We start from the raw sequence: 19336 nt of genomic DNA, 5'->3' as shown, positions 1-19336 counted from the left end.
CTGGCTTCTAAGAAAGTATTGGAAGCAGCGTTCTTCCTTGTCTCACTAGCGTAGGGCCAGTTCTTGGAAAAGATCAAAACTCTGTAGTGGTGTTGCTAACGAGCTGCTACGAGCGTAGGAAGCTTCTGCAGCACCGTAACTGTCGCCTTCACACGAGCATATGTGCAGACCAGGCTTGAGTGTTGTGTACCCACAGCTGCCAGGCGTTGTGAGTTAGCATGCAGGCTTCTGAGCTTCAGAGAAACGGGAAGATCTTAGTATTAAAACTTTCAAGTTATACTTAAACTGGTATTGAGCAGTGATTTCTTTATGGAGGTGGTGGGAGGGAAGTGGGCTGTTGATCCATGACAATGCCTCATGGATTTTTTTTTTTAAGGACTTCTAGTATGTGCAAATGACTCTCTAATCTCAAAGCACTGCCCATTCCGAGTAAAAGAACAGTATAATTCTTCATCCTGGGGTTAAAGTGCTTAATGCTTTTGAAGCATGGTGTATTTTGATTCCAGTTAATACTAATTTTCAGTTCCTCCTTGTTTATCAGTAACAGTGATGAGTTTTAAGTTTAACAACACTTAATTTGTTTAAGGTTGAATCCACGAGATTCTTTTTATGTTATTTTGAACCTGAGTTAACTTTGTTTTGCACTTACATCTTTTTGCTTAGTCTGCTCAGTCCTTGATTACTTGTCCTTGTTTCCCTCTGAGTCTCAGCTTGTGATGTTCTCTAACGCAGCCTAATCTGCCTCTTAAATTTCCTCCTTTTCTGTGAAGTTCTGTCACTTGACGATATTTTGTGATCCTTCACTCCTGCTTTGAGAACTCCAGCTGGAGGCTTGGAACTACCCCACTGCAGTCTAAAACTGCAGGTGGCAATGTGTTTTGGTTTGGGGTTTTTTGGGGGGAGTAGGGGTGGGGTTTTTTTTCTCATTTATTTGTTTTGGAACACTGCTCAGTGTCACCAGGGGTGAAAAACAAGGAAGTAAGTTATTTATCACTGAAGTATGACTTAATGCCTAAGTTTCCATGTCAGTGGCCTGAAACAAAATGCATTGAAAAGCTGGTTTTGTAAAGTTGGGGTTTTTTTTAGTATTAAAGTCACATTAATAGCTTGTGCATTAAAATTGAGATATGAGAGTCTTTAACAGTGGTATAAAATCAAACGCAGAAAGCGGTTTCTTCCGTGTATTTTATAACTCTTTCCAAACGACCCTTTGCGTGGGGCAGTGTTCCCTGAGGGTATAACATTTGCACATATAAAATAATATAAAGAAACGAGCTCTAAGCAGCTTTGACATTACTGCCGGTGCTACTCTGGCAGAATTGAACTCATGGAAATCTGCCTCGGAACTAAACTTGCCTGCAGTTCTTGTTGAGGCGGCAGTAGCACTCCCGCCGCTGACCCAGTGCCCTACTAAGGCGGCTGTCAGCGCCGGGCCCGGGGGAGGGGGCTTATCCCAGCCCGAGCCCTTCGTGCCGCGGCCCGCGGAATGGCTCCCGCCGCAGCCCCGCCTCCCTCCCGGCCCCGCCGCCAGCTCGGGCTGCAGCCGCGATGGAAATTTCCACTGCGCTGCCGGCGCCGAGCCCAGCGGCCGCGGGGAGCCGGGGCCTCGCCCGCGCACTTGGCAGCGGCCCCGCGGTGCCGCCTCCGCCCGAGCTCTGGCTGCTGCCTTGATGTGCCCCGGACGTTCCGCTGCCCCGCGGTGGCTCCAGAGGGGCTTTTCCCAGGAACATGCCCGTGCAGCTGCGGTGTGTTCGGCTGACAGCGAGGGCCGGGTCTGTCCCATTGTCCCCCTCCCAGTCCGCGGTGCTGGCGAGCTCTGGCCGTCCCTGTCCCACAGGCGCAGGCCAGACGTGACCCCGGCACGTGCGGCCTTGTTGCCGATGTTGGGAGCTCTTAAGGCCAGTTTGGTTTATAAAAGAGACATTGTTTATTCTGCGCGGGGCTCAAGGTTCATTACACCTATCAAGCACACCAAGGGGTAAAAAGTTACATATTTTTTACAATAAAATGTACACGAACCCACCTATCTAAAGCACATTCTCCGCCTACCCAGTGTATGTTTGTTTGTGTGATGTGATCTTACCCAATGCTTGAAACGAGTTCTTTTATTAAGCAACTTCTACTGTAGAAGTTACTTAACCACATTAGTTATGTTTACAAAAGACAAGAAAATTCAGTTCCAAGACGTCAATTCCTCTAGCAGAAGTTATCTAAGACGGCATCATTACGGTTACAAAGCGTGAGAAGATTCAATCAGGGGACAGAAAATTCACCTCGGACGGTCCCTGACCTTCGGCCCGCGATTGTTCCACTGCGCATGCACGGCCGCCATGTTGACCCCCCCCTTCCCGCGCGGGGCGCTGCGCGTGCGCAATGGCTGCCCCGACCCCCCCCAACACACACACACTTTCCCCCCTCCCCTTCCAGCCCCGCCGTGAGGGAGCGGCAAGATGGCGCTGGGCTCTCGCCAAGGCTGCCGCTGGTGCGGCCGCGCCGTCCTGGGACAGCCGAGGCGGCGGCGAGTCCCGGAGCCGGCCGGGTGTTCGGCGCGGCCGTACTCGCAGGGCAGCAGTGCTTCCGAGGCGGCGGGCGGGGCGGAGCTGCTGGAGGTGTGCTGGCGGCGGCTCTTCCTACGGGGCGGCGCGGGGCCGCTGCCCTGGAGCGCCTACCTGAGCGGCCGCCACCCCGGCTTCGGGCCGCTGGGCGCGGCGCTGCGCGCTAACCTGGCGGCGCAGTGGTGGGACTCGGCGCTGCCCATGCGGGAGCAGGTGTTCCCCGTGGATGCCCCGCTCCACGGCCCACCCGGCGCTCTGCGGGACGCGCAGGGGCTGCGGCTGCTGCACCCAGAGACGCTGCGCGAAGCCCTCCAGGGCTATGGGCAGAGCCCTGGCGGCCCGGCCCTGGATGAAGTCCTGGGGGCCACGGGGCTGCTGCGGGAGAGCCTCCTGCCCGGTAGGTCCCGGGCGGCTCCGCTCAGCCTCCACCCTGCGCACGAGTTTCCTGCTGGGAGCGAAGCAGCTTTATTTAAGGGGTTTTCCCAGCTGCCTTGGTGCGGTTGGAATGTTCCTTCTGTGCGTGCTTTTCAAGGATCTTACCAGTACAGGTGGGCAGCAGATACGCTCCCTGTAATTCGGGGAAAAGCACATTAAAATCAACGTGCCCAGAGGAACCAGCCTACTGAGCCCATGTCTGCAAGGCATCAATGCCAGTAAAGATAGTGGGACTGCATGTACAAACAACACGTGTATAATATGTGCTTAATTTGTTCTTGGTAGAGTTAAAACATCAGAAACTTTCCCGTGGCCACTAAAAACAGGGCTTTGTCTTTTGTAGGTGTTCTGGCGCAATATGTCAGCTGCTTAGAGCTGGTGAACAAAAGACTGCCCTGTGGCCTTGCTCAGATTGGAGTGTGCTTTCATTCTGTTCCGGAAAGTGAACATTCTGTGTCAGGAGATGAACAACACAACAAAAACCTTACAAGGTAGAGTAATAGAGCAGTTAATCCCTTATACCTAAACCAACTGTTTCACTTTTGGATTATTTTTGAATGCTGTTTCTTGCTTTTCCCTTGTTATTTCCCAAGGTGTTAACTTGCTGCCCTTGCTGTTGTTTAAAGAATAGGCGAGAGGACCACGTCTCTGCTTGCCTGGTTTAGTTCTCCCAGAACTGCAGGACAGTGGCTCGATTACTGGCTACGCCAGAGGCTCCAGTGGTGGAGAAAGGTAACAGCAGCATATCCATGGGGAATCTTGGCCTGCTCCTTTATGCCTTTGGGGGAATAGTCACCCTGGTTGGTTTTATGGCCTTACATTACTGGCCTGTTCTAGGTGCATTTCTCGTGGAAATTGAGAAGCTACTGAAGTTGATGACAAACCTGATAACTAGTTTATAACGTGACTTACAGAAAGGCAAATGTTTTGTGTTTGTCAGTGATGTGAGATGAAAATGCCATAAAACAACCAAGAGATTTGGGCTTTAACTTATAAAAACCTTTGGCTGAAAATCAGAAAATGGTACTAAAACAACCCAGACTTCAGTTTACATTGCAGACTTGTTTTTAGTAGTTACTATGGGCTTTGCAGTAGTGATCACCTCTTACTCCTTATTTTCAGTTTGCTGTAGGCCCGTCTAACTTCAGCAGCAGCGACTTTCAGGATGAAGAAGGCAGAAGAGGATTTAAGTTACATTATAGCTTTCCCTGGGGGACAGAAACAATAGAAACGCTGAAGAACCTTGGTGATACTGAACTGTTACAGCTGTATCCAGGAGAGAGATCTAAATTACTTGTAAGCTTTACTGTATGAAACATTTTTCCTGATAAAGATGGTAATGTGTGAGGGAAATGGTTTCTTTGCTTAGCATGTGGTTGGCCTTTTATTCATTTGCTGCAAGAACAGTACAGTTCACCCTCTGCAATCAAACCATCATTTTCAAAGCTGATAAAGTAGTGTTTGGTAATTTATTTTTTGCAAGGAATTCTTCAAAATTAGAAATGAGCCCTATTGACAAGACAGCTGTTGTCAGAGGCATAGCTTTTACCTGTATCTGTGAGTAAATGGAAACAAAACCTCAGACTGTGTTTTGCACTGTTCAGTTTGCATCAAAACCAGCCTGTAAATGTGAGGGGTTTTATTTCTTGCTGTAGCTTGTTCACCTTCATGTATGTAGAAGTTTTTATAACTTAATGGGTTATAAAAATAGCTTTATAGAAAAGGGAGGAATGGACCAGAGGGAAACCTCTCCACTGAATATGTTGAAGAGGGAACAAACCTAATAAATGGGAAACTAAATTTGGAGTTAGGCTAAACAGATAAAACCAGAGTAACTTTGTATTTTACTAGAAAATTGCAACCTTCTTCTCATGATAGTCCTGTCTTTCCTGCTTTTGCAGTTTATTTCTACAAAACTGGGTTACATAGGGATTTCTCAGAATGTGGGGACTCATGGTCACTTGGAAGTAATCTGCAAACCTCCAGAAGAATATGCAGACTTTCAAATGTATTTGCCATAGATTTAAATTTATGATCAAAGTGGCAGAGCAAGAAATGAATCCCATCCTGCACTGACCTGCTTTCCCCACTGTTACAGCCTTACCTGGTTACTGATACACTGCTAAAATTGCTGGTAATGTTTTAAATAAATGTCTGTATTTTAAATGAAATAAGAGTACTTGAGCTCAGTGTCTCATTATACATTTAAAGCAAACAAAAAGCTTTTGGGGACAATCTTTGATGTGTTCCTACGTGGGTTTTTTCTCTTCAGGGCCGAGATGGAAGGAAGAATGTCATCCCTCATGTTCTGTCTGTGAATGGGAATCTGGACCGAGGAGTGTTAGCTTACCTCTTTGATTCTCTACAGGTAGTTGAGAATCCATTAACAGCAAAGAAAAATTCTCAGAGAAAGGTAACTTCATGTAGAAAATGTCAGAAAATAAGTACAACCCCCCTAGACAATGTGGTACATTCAAGCATGGCCATGTTTCCTTTTCCATGTGGCCATCCTGATCCTTCCCAATAGGTGCAGACTCAACCTTCTCACTGGCAGCACCAGGCTGGCCCCATGGCACATCCCCTGTGCTCCCTGTCACCCACATAAGCAATTTTTCTCATTCTGAGGTCCCCTTTTCCTGATTTACCCTTCTCTCTGATCAATAGGTAGGATCTTGCCATGCAAGTGATGGGGTTAAGAGAAATTGGAATGTAGCTGCAGATTGTGGGAAAGAGCAATTTGTCTTTTCCAGCAGCATTTGAAAGTGGCTGAGCAGAGTAGAGAAAGTGTGTCCCAGGTGGTAATGGGGCATCTCCCCAAGGACATCATTCTCCCCACTTTTCCCCTGTTTCCTGGAGTTGGGGTGCAGGCTGTCAGTGCTGTTACCCAGGCAGGTGTTTGGCCTTTAAGAACAGCAGTAGACTGGATAGGAGCTGCCTGCTAAGCTGGCTCTCATCACTCTGGCTCCATTCAAGATGATGGAACTCTGCTACCAAGTCTTAATCTCTTTTCTGGAGATCAGCCAAAATAGAGTAATTTCTGCCATGTGAATGTAGCTGGGCTGTGTGCTTGTTGCATAAACTACACTTGCTTCTAATTCAAGATTTTGTGTTGTAAGAAATTTTTTTGTATGTTTAGAACCTTAATTTAATTTTTAAAAATTTGCTATTTCCTACTTCTGTTTAGAATTGCATGATAAATACATTTAGTAATCTGTTGATTTTTTTTTTTTAAATTTATTAGGTACTTAAGCTTCATCCTTGCTTAGCACCCCTTAAAGTGGCCTTGGATGTAGGAAAAGGTCCAACAACAGAGCTGAGGCAGGTATGTGGTAAGAGAGTATTTTAATTTTGAGCATTGACTGTCCATGTCATGTGTTACAAGTCAGACACTGTTTATGTTGAGGAGAATCGTGCTGATGCTTTGACTCCTGGAGATTGCTGTTTGTGCAGGGTTCATGGTGCTCCTGCTCTGCAGCTTGTGGGTCACAGCCAAAGGAATTCACTGCAGCAGTTCCTTGTGTGGACAAATTGTCTTTGGTACAATACAGCTGATGCTTGATGCAAAATTAAGGAAAATGAAGAACACCATCCCTCTCAGCCTAATCTTTCAGAATTATCTTAGTACATGAGTCGCACGTTCAGAAAGGATTTTTAAAAAGTTTTCATTTAAGTCAGTCATGAAGTCCTTGTGGAAGGGAGGAAACTTCCACTGGCATGTTTTTAAACAGAAGTGGAGACAGAACTGCCAGGCTGCTTTCTGATTTGACATTATTTCAGCCAGCAAATAAACACCAGCTAGAAATGTTAATACCACACTTGTTAAGAGTTTTAATGGCTTCTTTGTATAGAGTCTCAGCCCTCAAACTCTGTCTTTTACCTTTTGTTTTTAAATGAACACAGGTTTGTCAAGGATTGTTCAATGAACTGACAGAAAATGGAATTTCTGTATGGCCGGGTTATCTGGAAACTGTGCACGTGTCTCTGGAACATCTTTATACAAAGTAAGGACAAACAGTCTTTTGTAAATTAAACTATGCAGGTCAAAGATAACTTTCTGTGGACTGCTGTAAATATTCCTTTATTCAATAGGAAGTCATTGAGTGCAGTTACTGACTGAAGATGTGGATCCCAAACTACAGACTTGGATTCAAGTAGTTTTATTATGAAAAACTTATATCAGCTAATTTTTAAAATTAATTGAAGTAGAAGCCTTTCACATGTTACTGTTATTTCCCTGGAACTGTGAAATGCCTTTTAAAAACTCTCATGTAGAAAGCAAATTTCTTCAGATGAATTGTAAGCTTGCAGAACTGTTTCCCACCCTCACCCCCATTTTTGCATCTGGTCTGGTTCTGTGTTTCATTCTTAAGCACTCTTTCAAACAACCCACTCTGTCTAGTCTTGAACTTGACAGTTCTTCCAAGTCTGGAACCACTGATACAAGTGATGGGATTAACTGTTTGTGGACATAAAACAGCTATTCCATTTGGGGGCTTTGTTATGATTTGTTAACCAGGAGCAGACATGGGGCATGTGGCTCCTCATGTCAAAGCATCTTGAGCATAGTGATGAGTGGTTTTTTCTGAGAGAAAAGAGATGCAACCTCTTTTTCATGTGCAGTAAAACAAAACTAAATTCTGCTTGTAGAAAAATACTCTTTTAATAGGTTACTAAATAAGATTCTTTTTATATAATAAAGTAGCTAAGTAATTTGAAGACATGTAATCAGGAAAGCAAGGAATGGCAATGAGAAAACTGGAGGTGTCACACCAGACTTAGTGCAATACAGCAAAACTAAACATGTACAGTTTATGGTCATTTGTATGTAAGTTATCTGATTTTTTCCATGCACCAAAAGCAGTAACAGGTGAGTTCTTCTCTCTGCAGGTACGATGAGATGAGTATTCCCTTCATGGTCTTGATAAGTGATGGCACTCTAGAGAATGGAGTGGTCCAGCTGAGAAGCAGAGACACCACCATGAAGGAAATGATGCACATTTCCAGGCTGAAGGACTTTCTAACTAAGTATGTTGCATCAGCCAAAAATGTGTAAACTTAAGCTTGTTGAATAAAAGGATTTTCTTAGACATCTTTGCCTGAACTGGTTTCAGCGTTGGCGTGGACTCAGTGGATTCTCTGCAAACAGTTCTGCTAAGACTTGGTGGTGCATCTGTTTTCTGTCACAGCTGGGTCTCCCAGGTTGCCTTGGAAAAAGGGAAGAGAAAAACTTGGCCCTTATTAGCAAGGCTAACCATATTCTTGTTCATGTCTTTGGTTTTAATATCATGACCTTGCTCCATCCTAAATTAAAAATTCAGCTTTCCTCTGTATTGCTGACACAATTGTGATCTTTGCTGGAAAATGGTATTTTATATTAAAGACTTCCAAATCTTAAATATTTTAATAACATCAGGATCTTCTCTCTGCATTTATGTTCATTTATAATTTTTATGTTGGGTGTCTGCAAAGTCTCCCAGTGCTACATGGACCACCACTGATGTTTGATGGAATGGCAGGAACAGATTTATTATTAACAGGTATCTTTGTACTGTTTGTAGGAATGTGTCACATGGCTTCAGTTCTTAAACATGTCAACTACTTCATCTTGCACTTGATAAACATAAAAAATCAGAAATATATTACCAAGAGTAACAGAGTAACAGATATAAATATTTTTTAACCAGTATTTTCTGTGGACAAAATATCTGTGTGTACAAAATGGTGGAAAAAGACTAATGTGTGATTGCATTTTTCCTGTACCTAAGCACAGTGGTTAAAATCAGATACAAAAGTTTGCAGAGATACAGAACTCTGTGTTTCTGATCTTTTCCAGATTTCCAGTCCCTGTACAGCTTGTTCAGTCCCTGTATAAAGTGCAGCAAGGCCCATGGCCTCTGATAGTCATCAGTGTCATGAAACACAAGAATTTGCCTTAAAATCTTGTTCTGCTAACATGGTGCTCACTTAACTATAAATCAGTTATTTTTAACAGCAGTAATAATTGCAGTATAGAGTATTTAGGCTAGACATAATCAATGTTAGCATAATGTGACTTACTGAACTTATGGAATTCTAAATAAGCTGGCTATGGAATGGTATTAAAGCAACCCAGCAACATCTTAGAAACAGCTGGTAGCAGGATACAGAATTTATTTTTAAATTCGCTATCCCAAAATTAGTTTTAGCAACCTCTCCCTCTCTGAGAGCTGAAGTACTGTTGAACTGAGAAATTGCCATCCTTGCAGGTACATAGAGGCCAAATAGAGGTACTCTCATGCCTGAGGGATGGTTTTTCTTTTTGTGTTACATTAGACAAAAGCCTTTTGGTTATCTTATGTCTGCAAACAATCCAGTTTCTACTTTATGGTCAGGAACTTAAATCTGTGTGAAAGCTTTGCATGTAATTCTAAGTTTTCTCTGTTTACTTTTTCTCATAAGTCCATAGCTATTATGGCTCAGAGATTTTGCCTCAAAAGTGAGCTACACTGTCTCTCTACAAACTGATTAGGCCAGGAAATTGGTATCTAAATATCATTTCTTTGTATGTAGCTTGCTGGAACTTAGCACATTTGAGGGCTGAAACATTTAAAAGTATGTGATTAAGTTAATCAGAAAAAAATTATAATCATACCTGGTACTCAGTCTCTGATGAGGACCTTTGAATAGACTGTAGCACATGCCCTCTTCCCTGCTAAAAGCCAGAATAGCATAATTCATAGCTGCTTTCTTGGTACAGATATACAGAAGAAGAATTACCATTACATCAGCAATGTGGTTACTAATGACATCTGTGTGGTTTCCTAGTGAGGCTGTTGAATTTGCCATAGGATGGTTTGTTGGCATTTTTCCTTCTTCTTCCCCACCCCTCCTCAAAACAATTTTAAAGCTATTTTAGTTTTTCCATAGTAACTAAGCAATTTCATAAGCAATTGCAAGTATTTAAGCCCTGCCTCCACCCAGCAAAATCCCCTCAAAACATATTTGTGTGCATCAGATATTCCAATATTATAGCTTGAGGTTTTCACCTTTTTCCTCTTCTCTTCTAATAACAGAGAAGTTGATGTATTCTTCTTCTGGTCTAACAGGCTCTGGTTTAAAGATGATGAACAGCAATTAACTCAGTTACAAACAACTTGAATCAGACATTTTTTTTTCTGTAATTTTGAAACAAAGCAGTGAGATTCCATACTGATTATAAATCATGGGGTATCCATGGGCCTTATCAGAGCTCTTCTCACTGTCCTTGCAGGCTGAGACCTGGCACAAGCAGCAGCACAGCACTGAGCTGACCCAGCAGGGCAGTGAGAGCTCTACCTACTGCATGATCAGGAAGGCAGGTTTGTTTGGAGGAGGTTACTCCATTTGGATATTTAGAAATTGGAAACAATGCCTTTGCTATTGGTTTGTTTGGGGGGATTCTTATTCCCCTTGGAAAGAGGCATTCACATTCTGTAGAAATGTGCAAGTTCAGAGCATTGTGGCTGTCAGGTAATGTCTTCATTATTGTGTGTTTTCTACAATTCAAGTTCTAAAATGTCTTAGCATAAGTCAGTTGCTTTGTTGTCACTTCATAATTTCAGTTTGATTTTATTTTGAATCTTGCCAAACTTAAGAAGGATTGAATAAATAACTAAAGTACTGAACACTTGAACAGAATGCAGAAGCTGTGCAAGTTTGATTTTGCTACAGCTTCATATAGCTCACTACTGTCTGTTAGTAAATGGCCATTACACCCTTTTTTATTAAAACCTCAGTTCATTTAACCAGCTGCAGTTTTGGCTGCATGGCTGTCAGATGATGCCAGATATGGATTCTGAGGGATTTCAGATAATGCCTCTGCCAGGAGGGTCAGCAGATGTCCCCTTCCAGTACCTGAAGAAACCTGCCTGACTGCAGGGGTGACAGGAACTTACCAATCTCTGAATATATGACTTCATTTTCACACTCCTCTGCATTCACTCTTGAAGTAAGGCCAATTTGGGACCTGGTGGACTTAAATTTTTCTGCAAATGGTAAAAGAAAAACCTGTGTTGTGTGTGTGTATTTATATATATTTCTTAGAAATAAACCGTTTCAATGTATTTTTTAATATTTGGAGATCTCAGGTAATATTATTTTCGCAATCAAAATTACTCTTTAACCAAAGGCATTTTAATAATTTCCCTTTCCAGTGAGGTCAAATTCCCTCCAGTGTTTTTGTGTATTACATTAGCTGTTGCTTTGCCTCCCCCACCCCAGATCTTTCATCTAAAACCCAGCTCAGAGATTTGGCCTTGTCAAAGTCTTGTTAAGCTGCTGGTGCTGCTTCAGAGCAGATTCAACAACATGATAAAATACCAGGAGCTACTCTACTGAAAATGTGATCTTTATACGCTGAAATACATTGACAACATAAATGACCTTTGGAAAAAGAAACACACATTCAAATAACTTACTTGCTTTATACAAAGGAATTAGGAAAAATGGAATTGCCAGAGCCAATCCTATTATAAGTAGTAGCAGGATCAGCCCAAGAGAAATTATCAGGGGCTGAGAATGGCTTCTCTCTTCTGCCAAAAAGAAAAAAAAGGTGTTTATGCAATGAAGTGTTGTCTCATATTTCAAGTATTTTCTGTAAATTGAAATCAAGACTTAAAATTTCTTTCAGCTTTTAGATTAACTGGGGTTACTGTAACTGTTCATGAGAGTCCCAGGGGCTCTGTGCCCCAGCAGAAGGAAGGCAGCCTGCTGGTGCCTGTTAAGCTCTTTTATGGGAGCAGAGAGAAAAATGAAACCAGACTCTCTCCAAGGTGGACCAGGGGTTTCCTGTAAAAGTGAGTCTTTTACAGACATCCCCTATTGTCCCTTCAAACTTCTATCTACGATGCATGGAGTTCTATGGTTTTGTATTAATTTTAAAACCTCAATTTTTTAAATTTAAAAAATTATATTTTGAACATCACATTGCAGGATCAAAATATCTGGCTAAACAGTTGAATAGTTACAACATTGTGAATTTTGTGTGATCCCAGTTTGTCAGCAGTAGTAACCTCTTCTCATTCATACCTGCTAATGTAAAGTTGAAAGCGTTGCTGTATTTTGTAATATTGGGAAAACTGTTATTAGCTCTGCATTTATAGGTTCCAAAGTCACTAAGGGAATTGATAAATAGGAAAATCACAGCTGCTTTCCTCTTCTGCATTGTCTTTTGGGGAGAAATGTTTTGTGTTCCTTTGAAGAATAGATACGTGATGGGAAGGGATCCGTTCTCCGAGAAACAGGACAGGCTCACGTTCTGGCCTTTCTTTGCCTGAGAGGTGGGTGAGCTCAGCACTGGCTTGGAGATTGGCTCTGTAGAAAGAAAACTGAAAAGTCTGAATCACAGAGTACAGGACAGGCTCCAGGCAAGACTTGGAGTGACAGCACTGCAAAAGAGCTGGGCATGGAGGATGGAGGGGTCGTGAGCCAGGTGGGAGAGCCCTGCCAGTCCTGAGGTAAGAACAGCAGCAAAGTTCAGCTCCTCAGTCAAGAAAAGAAATGGCTGCAATAACCAGGGCTGGGAGGGGGTACAGCAAGACGTACCTAAGAGGGTGAAGTTGAGGCTGTTGCTGTATTTTCCACCACTGGAGTTGTTATACTCAGCTTTGCACTTGTATTCCCCCACATCCCTGGCAGAGCTGATGGTCAGGGTGAACAGTGCAGGGCTCAAGTCTGACCTGTTTAAAGCAGATACCTGCTGGTTGTGCTTGAACAGTATGTATCTGACAGGTGGAGATCCAGGCTCAGAGAGGCAGGAGAGGGTCACATTCTGCTTCATCACCACGTTCAAAGTCCCCTGAACCAGTACCAGCTTGGGATTGGACACCATCTCTGGAAAGAAAAAACTTCTGAGTGAGTTGACTGCACCTATGACACAAGAAAGCCCCAGATTTGTCCCAAAATATGTTGACAACCAAGCTATGCTTATTTGTGTTGAAATGGCCCATTATACTTTCCCACCTCTGATAGTAGGCAACTCAGTAACTTTTCAAAATCAGAATGCAGCTTCACACATGAACAATGCCTGTGTTCATGCAAAAGAGGCACAGCCACGCAAAGCCCACAGAAGTGTTCAGATGAATCAATACTTTTGAACTACAGCAGCAATTAAAATAATAGAATTATAAAAGATTAAATCAAATATTGTCAAGCATTAATTGTAGGAGAAAGTCACCTTATAAATTAGTTGAGAGGTAGCATGTGAACCTGAAAGCAAAAGCAGTATTTGATTTGTTGCTGTTTATTAACAGACAGAACTAACCTTGTGGAAGTAGATTGAACTAACCTTGAGGAAGTAGGTAGATGAATAGTGGCAGTAAGGACCTTGATGGTCTCTCAAATTTGTTTCTTTTCATGATCTTATACAAATGAATTTGCAATCAAAACCTGTCTTTCCATAGAAAATGGTACTGAACTAGTCATGACTAAAATAAATTACAACATTTCCATGAGGGAAAAAATGTTTTAACAAGTTAAAGCAATTTTGACTTTACATACAGGTCAGCAAAGAGATGGTTAACTTTGTACAGAAACTTTTAAACTGATTCACTGCACAGAGAGGCAAAAGATTTAATTTGGCATGAAATTTTTTGATATTTTTAAATTCCTCCCCCATTTTTTTGGCTAACAGTCAATCTCAGCACATACCTCAAAATCAACAAGAGAACCTACCTTTGCCATTTGCAGTAATTTTCTGTATCTGTTGAGACATTTGAGCTAAGAGAAGAAGAAGAAAAGCTTTCAGACGAGAAACAATGGTTCTGCTTGAGAAAGATCTGTAATATGAAAGAAACATGTCCTTAGCTTACTGTAGGAAAACAGCAGAATTGTCAGAAAAAACATTTTCTGGATACTGGGCAAGAGAGCTGGTGCAGTTACATGACAGAGATCTTCTGAAGGAGATGGAGGAGTGGCCCTAGGGCTTGAGGAAGTTCTAAATACGGAAACTGTGCTGATCACTGCTGATCTTTACTCATGTTTCTGTGGAGAATTTTGTCCTATTTCACGTACATTTAGCCTATGGCAGGCAGAGGAGTGGGCAGAGAGAGGAGCAGTGGGGTGGGAGCAGCAGTTTGGGACACAGGAGGATGTTGTGTCCTGCTGTCCTGAGCCCTGGCTGATGTGAGCAGCAGTTTGGGACAGGCAGATGTTGTGCAGCAGTTTGGGACACAGGCAGATGTTGTGCAGCAGTTTGGCACAGGCAGATGTTGTGCAGCAGTTTGGGACAGGCAGATGTTGTGCAGCAGTTTGGGACACAGGCAGATGTTGTGTCCAGCTGTCCTGAGCCCTGGCTGATGTGGGCAGCAGTTTGGGACAGACAGATGTGCAGCAGTTTGGGACACAGGCAGATGTTGTGCAGCAGTTTGGGACAGGCAGATGTTGTGTCCAGCTGTCCTGAGCCCTGGCTGATGTGAGCAGCAGTTTGGGACACAGGCAGATGTTGTGCAGCAGTTTGGGACACAGGCAGATGTTGTGCAGCAGTTTGGGATGCAGGCAGATGTTGTGCAGCAGTTTGGGACGCAGGCAGATGTTGTGCAGCAGTTTGGCACAGGCAGATGTTGTGCAGCAGTTTGGGACACAGGCAGATGTTGTGCAGCAGTTTGGCACAGGCAGATGTTGTGCAGCAGTTTGGGACACAGGCAGATGTTGTGTCCAGCTGTCCTGAGCCCTGGCTGATGTGAGCAGCAGTTTGGGATGCAGGCAGATGTTGTGCAGCAGTTTGGGATGCAGGCAGATGTTGTGCAGCAGTTTGGGACGCAGGCAGATGTTGTGCAGCAGTTTGGGATGCAGGCAGATGTTGTGTCCAGCTGTCCTGAGCCCTGGCTGATGTGAGCAGCAGTTTGGGATGCAGGCAGATGTTGTGCAGCAGTTTGGCACAGGCAGATGTGCAGCAGTTTGGGATGCAGGCAGATGTTGTGCAGCAGTTTGGGACAGGCAGATGTTGTGCAGCAGTTTGGGATGCAGGCAGATGTTGTGCAGCAGTTTGGGATGCAGGCAGATGTTGTGTCCAGCTGTCCTGAGCCCTGGCTGATGTGAGCAGCAGTTTGGGATGCAGGCAGATGTTGTGCAGCAGTTTGGCACAGGCAGATGTTGTGCAGCAGTTTGGGACACAGGCTGATGTGAGCAGCAGTTTGGGACAGGCAGATGTTGTGTCCAGCTGTCCTGAGCCATGGCTGATGTGAGCAGCAGTTTGGGATGCAGGCAGATGTTGTGTCCAGCTGTCCTGAGCCCTGGCTGATGTGAGCAGCAGTTTGGCACAGGCAGATGTTGTGCAGCAGTTTGGGACACAGGCAGATGTTGTGCAGCAGTTTGGGACGCAGGCAGATGTTGTGCAGCAGTTTGGGATGCAGGCAGATGTTGTGCAGCAGTTTGGGATGCAGGCAGATGTTGTGCAGCAGTTTGGGACAGGCAGATGTTGTGTCCTGCTGTCCTGAGCCCTGGCTGATGTGAGCAGCAGTTTCTCCCCTGAGCTGTGTGGTAGAGCCCCCCTGCCCTGCAGTTCAGATCCAGGGACTCACTGAGGGTGGAAAGGGCCTCTAAGAGCATCAAGTTCAGCCATTCCCCCAGCACTGCCAGGGCAGCACTAAACCCTGTCCCCATTTAAAGACATCTCCATGTCTTTAAATCCCTCCAGGTGACTCCACCACTTCCCAGGGCAGCCTGTGCCAATGTCTAACCTTTTCCATGAAGAATTTTTTCCTAATATCCAATCTAAACCTCCTCCAGTGCAACTTGAGGGTGATTCCTCCTGTCCTATCACTTGCTGCTTGGGAGGAAAGACCAACCCCCACCTTTCTCCTTTTGGGTAGTTTTTCCAGCACTGTTCTGGGAAAGGAATTAATGAGATCACTGATCCATATCAAAGAGACACATATTTGCTAGAGATAGGGCAAGTGATAATATAGCTGAGACTAAGGATGTTCGTGGCACTGGGTGTGTTTTAGCAGCAATATAATTTTTTAAAAACAGTCTAAAAAAATCTAAAATCTGTAGAAGTTTTAAGATATTAATAAGTATTTATAGCTAGCCAGCTTGTTAAGAAAATATTTCAGTTGAGCTTCAAATATTAAGCTATAAGGAAGTGAAATCTTGTACTAGAAGGTACAAATCTCATAAAGAATTTGAGTTCAACACTACTGCATAAACAAACCTGATGACTAATTTGATGAAGTAATCGGTAATACAAAGCTACATAATGACAGGCTTGGCAAGCAGATGTTTTTTACTCTGGGTGAAGTAAATGTCAGCTATGCATGGGCAATGCCTTCTGCAGGACTCCAGGCCCTGTTGTACAACTGCTTACACAGAAAATGACTTAATAGCAATCCTTGTCTTATTTCTTATTTATTTCTTTTCACTTTCTGAAGGCAACCAAACAAGCCCTGCAGCCCTTCCCTGGGTCATAGAGGATCCCTGCCCCATCCTTGGCTGTTGCAGCATTGCAAAATTTCCTCACAGAACGTTGTGTGCACTTCCTTCCTCCTTGTTTTTTAAATTTTGGTGGAGGTTTACTTGTTTGGATTTGTTTTCTTTTAAAATCTCTTCTAAGACAGTCTCCACCCTCCTCTCAGAAATGTTTCTGATGTGGAAACACTGTCAGCAAACCCCAAGAACGGAACATCTTTTCCCAGCTGTCAGGAAGCACGTGTGAAAGTGCAGCTGTCCGAGGGAGCATGGGGATGTTTGTGCATTTTGCTGTTGTGGGAGCCTGCTCTTGTCAGAAACCTTCACAAACAGCCCTCAGGAGCCCTGGCTGCTGGAGCTCACCTGCAACCCAATGCTTTTTTTAAGAAGCTGTGGGTAAAGGAACTGTGAATTTAGCCCTACCTTCTAAAAAATAAAAGTTTAGGTGTCACCAGAATCAGCTTTCATGGCGTGCAGGCTCCCTCAGGATGCTCAGCCTGAGTGTCCAGGGGAGACAAGTGCTGGTCCAAAGCCCTGGTTTCTGTTTGGAAATGAGAAGTTTGCTTCCATCTGGATTGTTTTTCAGGCAGAGCTGGCTATTGCCTTTGGACTAAGAGGATGTTGGTTTTTTCAGCATGTGTACAGAGTTTTATAGCAGCAGTAAGGTACTGTGTGAGCTTGGAATTCCCTTTTTATTAGATTTTCAAATTTCCTGCCTGGAATTAATGTGGTTGTACATGTAAGGAGAACTGAATAAACATGACAAATAATGAGCAGAACATTGCAGAACAGAACAGAAGTCATCCAGCCAAAACAAGTAAGTTAAAACATCAGAAAGGGAAATATGTGTCACAAAACAAGTAAGTTAAAGCATCAGAAAGGGAAATATGTATCACTTGGTGCTGTTGACAATATTCTGGCTCAAGAGAGCAGGTGGAAGGGAATAAACCAAACTGAGCTCTCATTCCCAAGGTCAGTTCTTTAACTTGGGATAGTGTTCTGTAGTAAGAACTTTGTCTGTTCTGTCACAGGCTTCCAAGGAAATGTGTGTGTTTCAGCAGAGTTCTAAGAATTATTATAAATAGTTATTGCCAGTCCCAGTTTCTCATCCCAAGAGGTCCTGCAGTCTGGAGGAGCATCTGCTGCAGTGGATGTCTGCAGAAGGTTTGCCAGAAATCACAGGGACTGACAGTTATGTCTGGTGATGGATTAAATCAAGGCTTCTGTTTTGTCTGCAAAAAGGTTTTACTTTTATAGGCAGGTTACTCAATACTGGATTTTCATACTCCTACTCAAGAAGGCTGTGGGGGCAAGTTTGCTGTTTATTTCAAGTTTGATTGTGAGAGAATTGTTTTTCTGGAGGACAAAAAAGAGAAGAGGAAAGGATCTCTTTTCTATGCATATTTAAGGTAGCTTTAAATTTATTCTGGTTGTGAAAGAGAATTTTGACTTAGTGAATGCTTTTCAATTAACTGCAGGTGGCAAAGAACATGTCAGCAGGTGAAAGGAACTTTTGGGTACCCAACTTAATAAAGCTAGCAGCTCCCAAATCCCCCAGAGATTAAATATTTTTGAATGGGATGTCTGTCCTCCAAATCATCTCCCAACAATGGAAAAAGAAAGAAAGAAAGAAAAAAAAATTATGAAAGACCAAAAACTGGGGTTACTAATGCATTTCTCATGGGATAAATTCAAACATCACTGCATGAAAAGTATTCCAGACAAATGTTTTCAGGAATTGCTGTAAGAGTGCAGGTAGAGTGCTCTGTTAGCTTAATCACTCAGCTTACTCACAGGTGTAATTTTAACTTTTTTCTGGTTCCTAACCTCTGATAAAAGTTAAACTTCCTCCCCCCCCCCTGCCCTCCCCCACAATACTTAACATATTTAATGAAAAAATGTTTAAAAAACAACACATATTTCAGGACTCACTATATCTATTTTTCAGCCTTTTTCAAGCCTCTCTTGGTGTACTCTGAGGTGTATCTGAGGAGTATCTGCCCCTCTGTGCAGTCATCCATCAGTTATGTGAGGAGCAGCAATGGCTGGCTGTGTGTGGGCACCTGCAGCAGATCAGGAGCAAATCAATTCTGCCTCTTGGTTTGCACAGGCTGCTGAAAGATTTTCTGTCAGCTTGGATCAGCTCATTCAGTCACTACCAACTGAATTTTACTCATGAAACTGATGTGGAATAATGCTTGTGGAATCATCAAGCAATATTAAAATAATGGTAAGAGAAAGAAAATTATTTCCAGGATTAATTCCCTCTGCAGCCTGAAGTTACTGACCTCTCCTCTGTCACTGCTGATGCTCTGATGGATATTGCTGCAGAGCTTGAGGCTGTTTTCCAGCTACATCTGGAAATGCTGGAGTTGAGCAAATCCTGGTCCATTGCCAGTAAAGGGCACTGTGTGACAGTGACAGGGTGTGATGTGTGTTTCTGAACTGAGGAACTTGCTCATCCAGCAGTGGACAGCAGATAAAAATGTCCTTGAGGAGCTGAATCAGTCCCACACTACTGGCACAGAGAAAGTTCCAGGTGTTCCCACAGACCATGATCACATTGTAATCACCAATTGATCTCATGTCTCTGAAAGAAGGAATTGCTCTTATTTTTCTGAAAGAATTTCTAAGTGTGCTGTGAAATACAAGCCAAGACAGATTTCCAGTGCTCTTTCCAGTGTTGCACTGTACCAGTGAGGAAGCATAAAACCAAATAGTAATAATTAGCTCCTGTTGTAGTGAAAGTAGAAGTTCCAGGGTGAAAACCTCAGTGATATTCTGTCATTATCAACCTTCTGGTTCCTTTAGTTACTTTTCCAGGTTTAATTTATGTTGCCATTTGGAAGAGGTGTTGGATATCAGTCATGCAATGTTTAATTGTGAAAGGGGGCAGTGATGGAAGCCCAGTGTGCTTCACTGTC

General features: G+C 43.4%; 2 protein-coding genes and 1 long non-coding RNA gene across 10 annotated transcripts; 2 read left to right on the top strand and 1 right to left on the bottom strand.

The window, feature by feature from the left end:
• Window positions 1-419: 419 nt before the first annotated feature.
• Window positions 420-11079, top strand: POLG2 (DNA polymerase gamma 2, accessory subunit). Of its 8 annotated transcripts, none has more exons than XM_077188450.1 (9): window positions 420-2609; window positions 3334-3481; window positions 3617-3722; window positions 4113-4286; window positions 5263-5403; window positions 6232-6312; window positions 6891-6991; window positions 7878-8015; window positions 10240-11079. In XM_077188450.1, the coding sequence occupies exons 1-9, from the start codon at window positions 2318-2320 to the stop codon at window positions 10277-10279; spliced, it is 1221 nt and encodes a 406-aa protein (XP_077044565.1). In that variant the 5' UTR covers window positions 420-2317; the 3' UTR covers window positions 10280-11079. The 8 variants fall into 8 exon arrangements, with proteins under 8 accessions (XP_077044565.1, XP_077044566.1, XP_077044563.1 ...); XM_077188446.1 differs by having other exon boundaries at window positions 2402-2952; window positions 5263-5358; XM_054644917.2 differs by having other exon boundaries at window positions 2403-2952.
• Window positions 8064-14015, bottom strand: MILR1 (mast cell immunoglobulin like receptor 1). Its single transcript, XM_054644926.2, has 9 exons — window positions 13817-14015; window positions 13680-13724; window positions 12552-12839; window positions 12036-12320; window positions 11426-11539; window positions 10904-10993; window positions 10016-10078; window positions 9622-9681; window positions 8064-8194 (listed from the first exon to the last, which is right to left on the bottom strand). The coding sequence occupies exons 1-8, from the start codon at window positions 13848-13850 to the stop codon at window positions 9629-9631; spliced, it is 972 nt and encodes a 323-aa protein (XP_054500901.2). The 5' UTR covers window positions 13851-14015; the 3' UTR covers window positions 8064-8194; window positions 9622-9628.
• On the top strand, window positions 12262-18638 carry LOC143695523 (uncharacterized). Its single transcript, XR_013184802.1, has 3 exons — window positions 12262-12463; window positions 12738-12860; window positions 18361-18638. It is a non-coding gene; the product is annotated as an uncharacterized LOC143695523 (long non-coding RNA).
• The last annotated feature ends 698 nt before the right edge of the window (window positions 18639-19336 follow it).

Source organism: Agelaius phoeniceus, chromosome 19 (genome assembly GCF_051311805.1).
Source record: "Agelaius phoeniceus isolate bAgePho1 chromosome 19, bAgePho1.hap1, whole genome shotgun sequence".
Classification (NCBI taxonomy): Eukaryota; Metazoa; Chordata; class Aves; order Passeriformes; family Icteridae; genus Agelaius; species Agelaius phoeniceus.
Note: the sequence above shows the minus strand (reverse complement) of the source record. Positions and strands in the feature narration are given on the sequence as shown.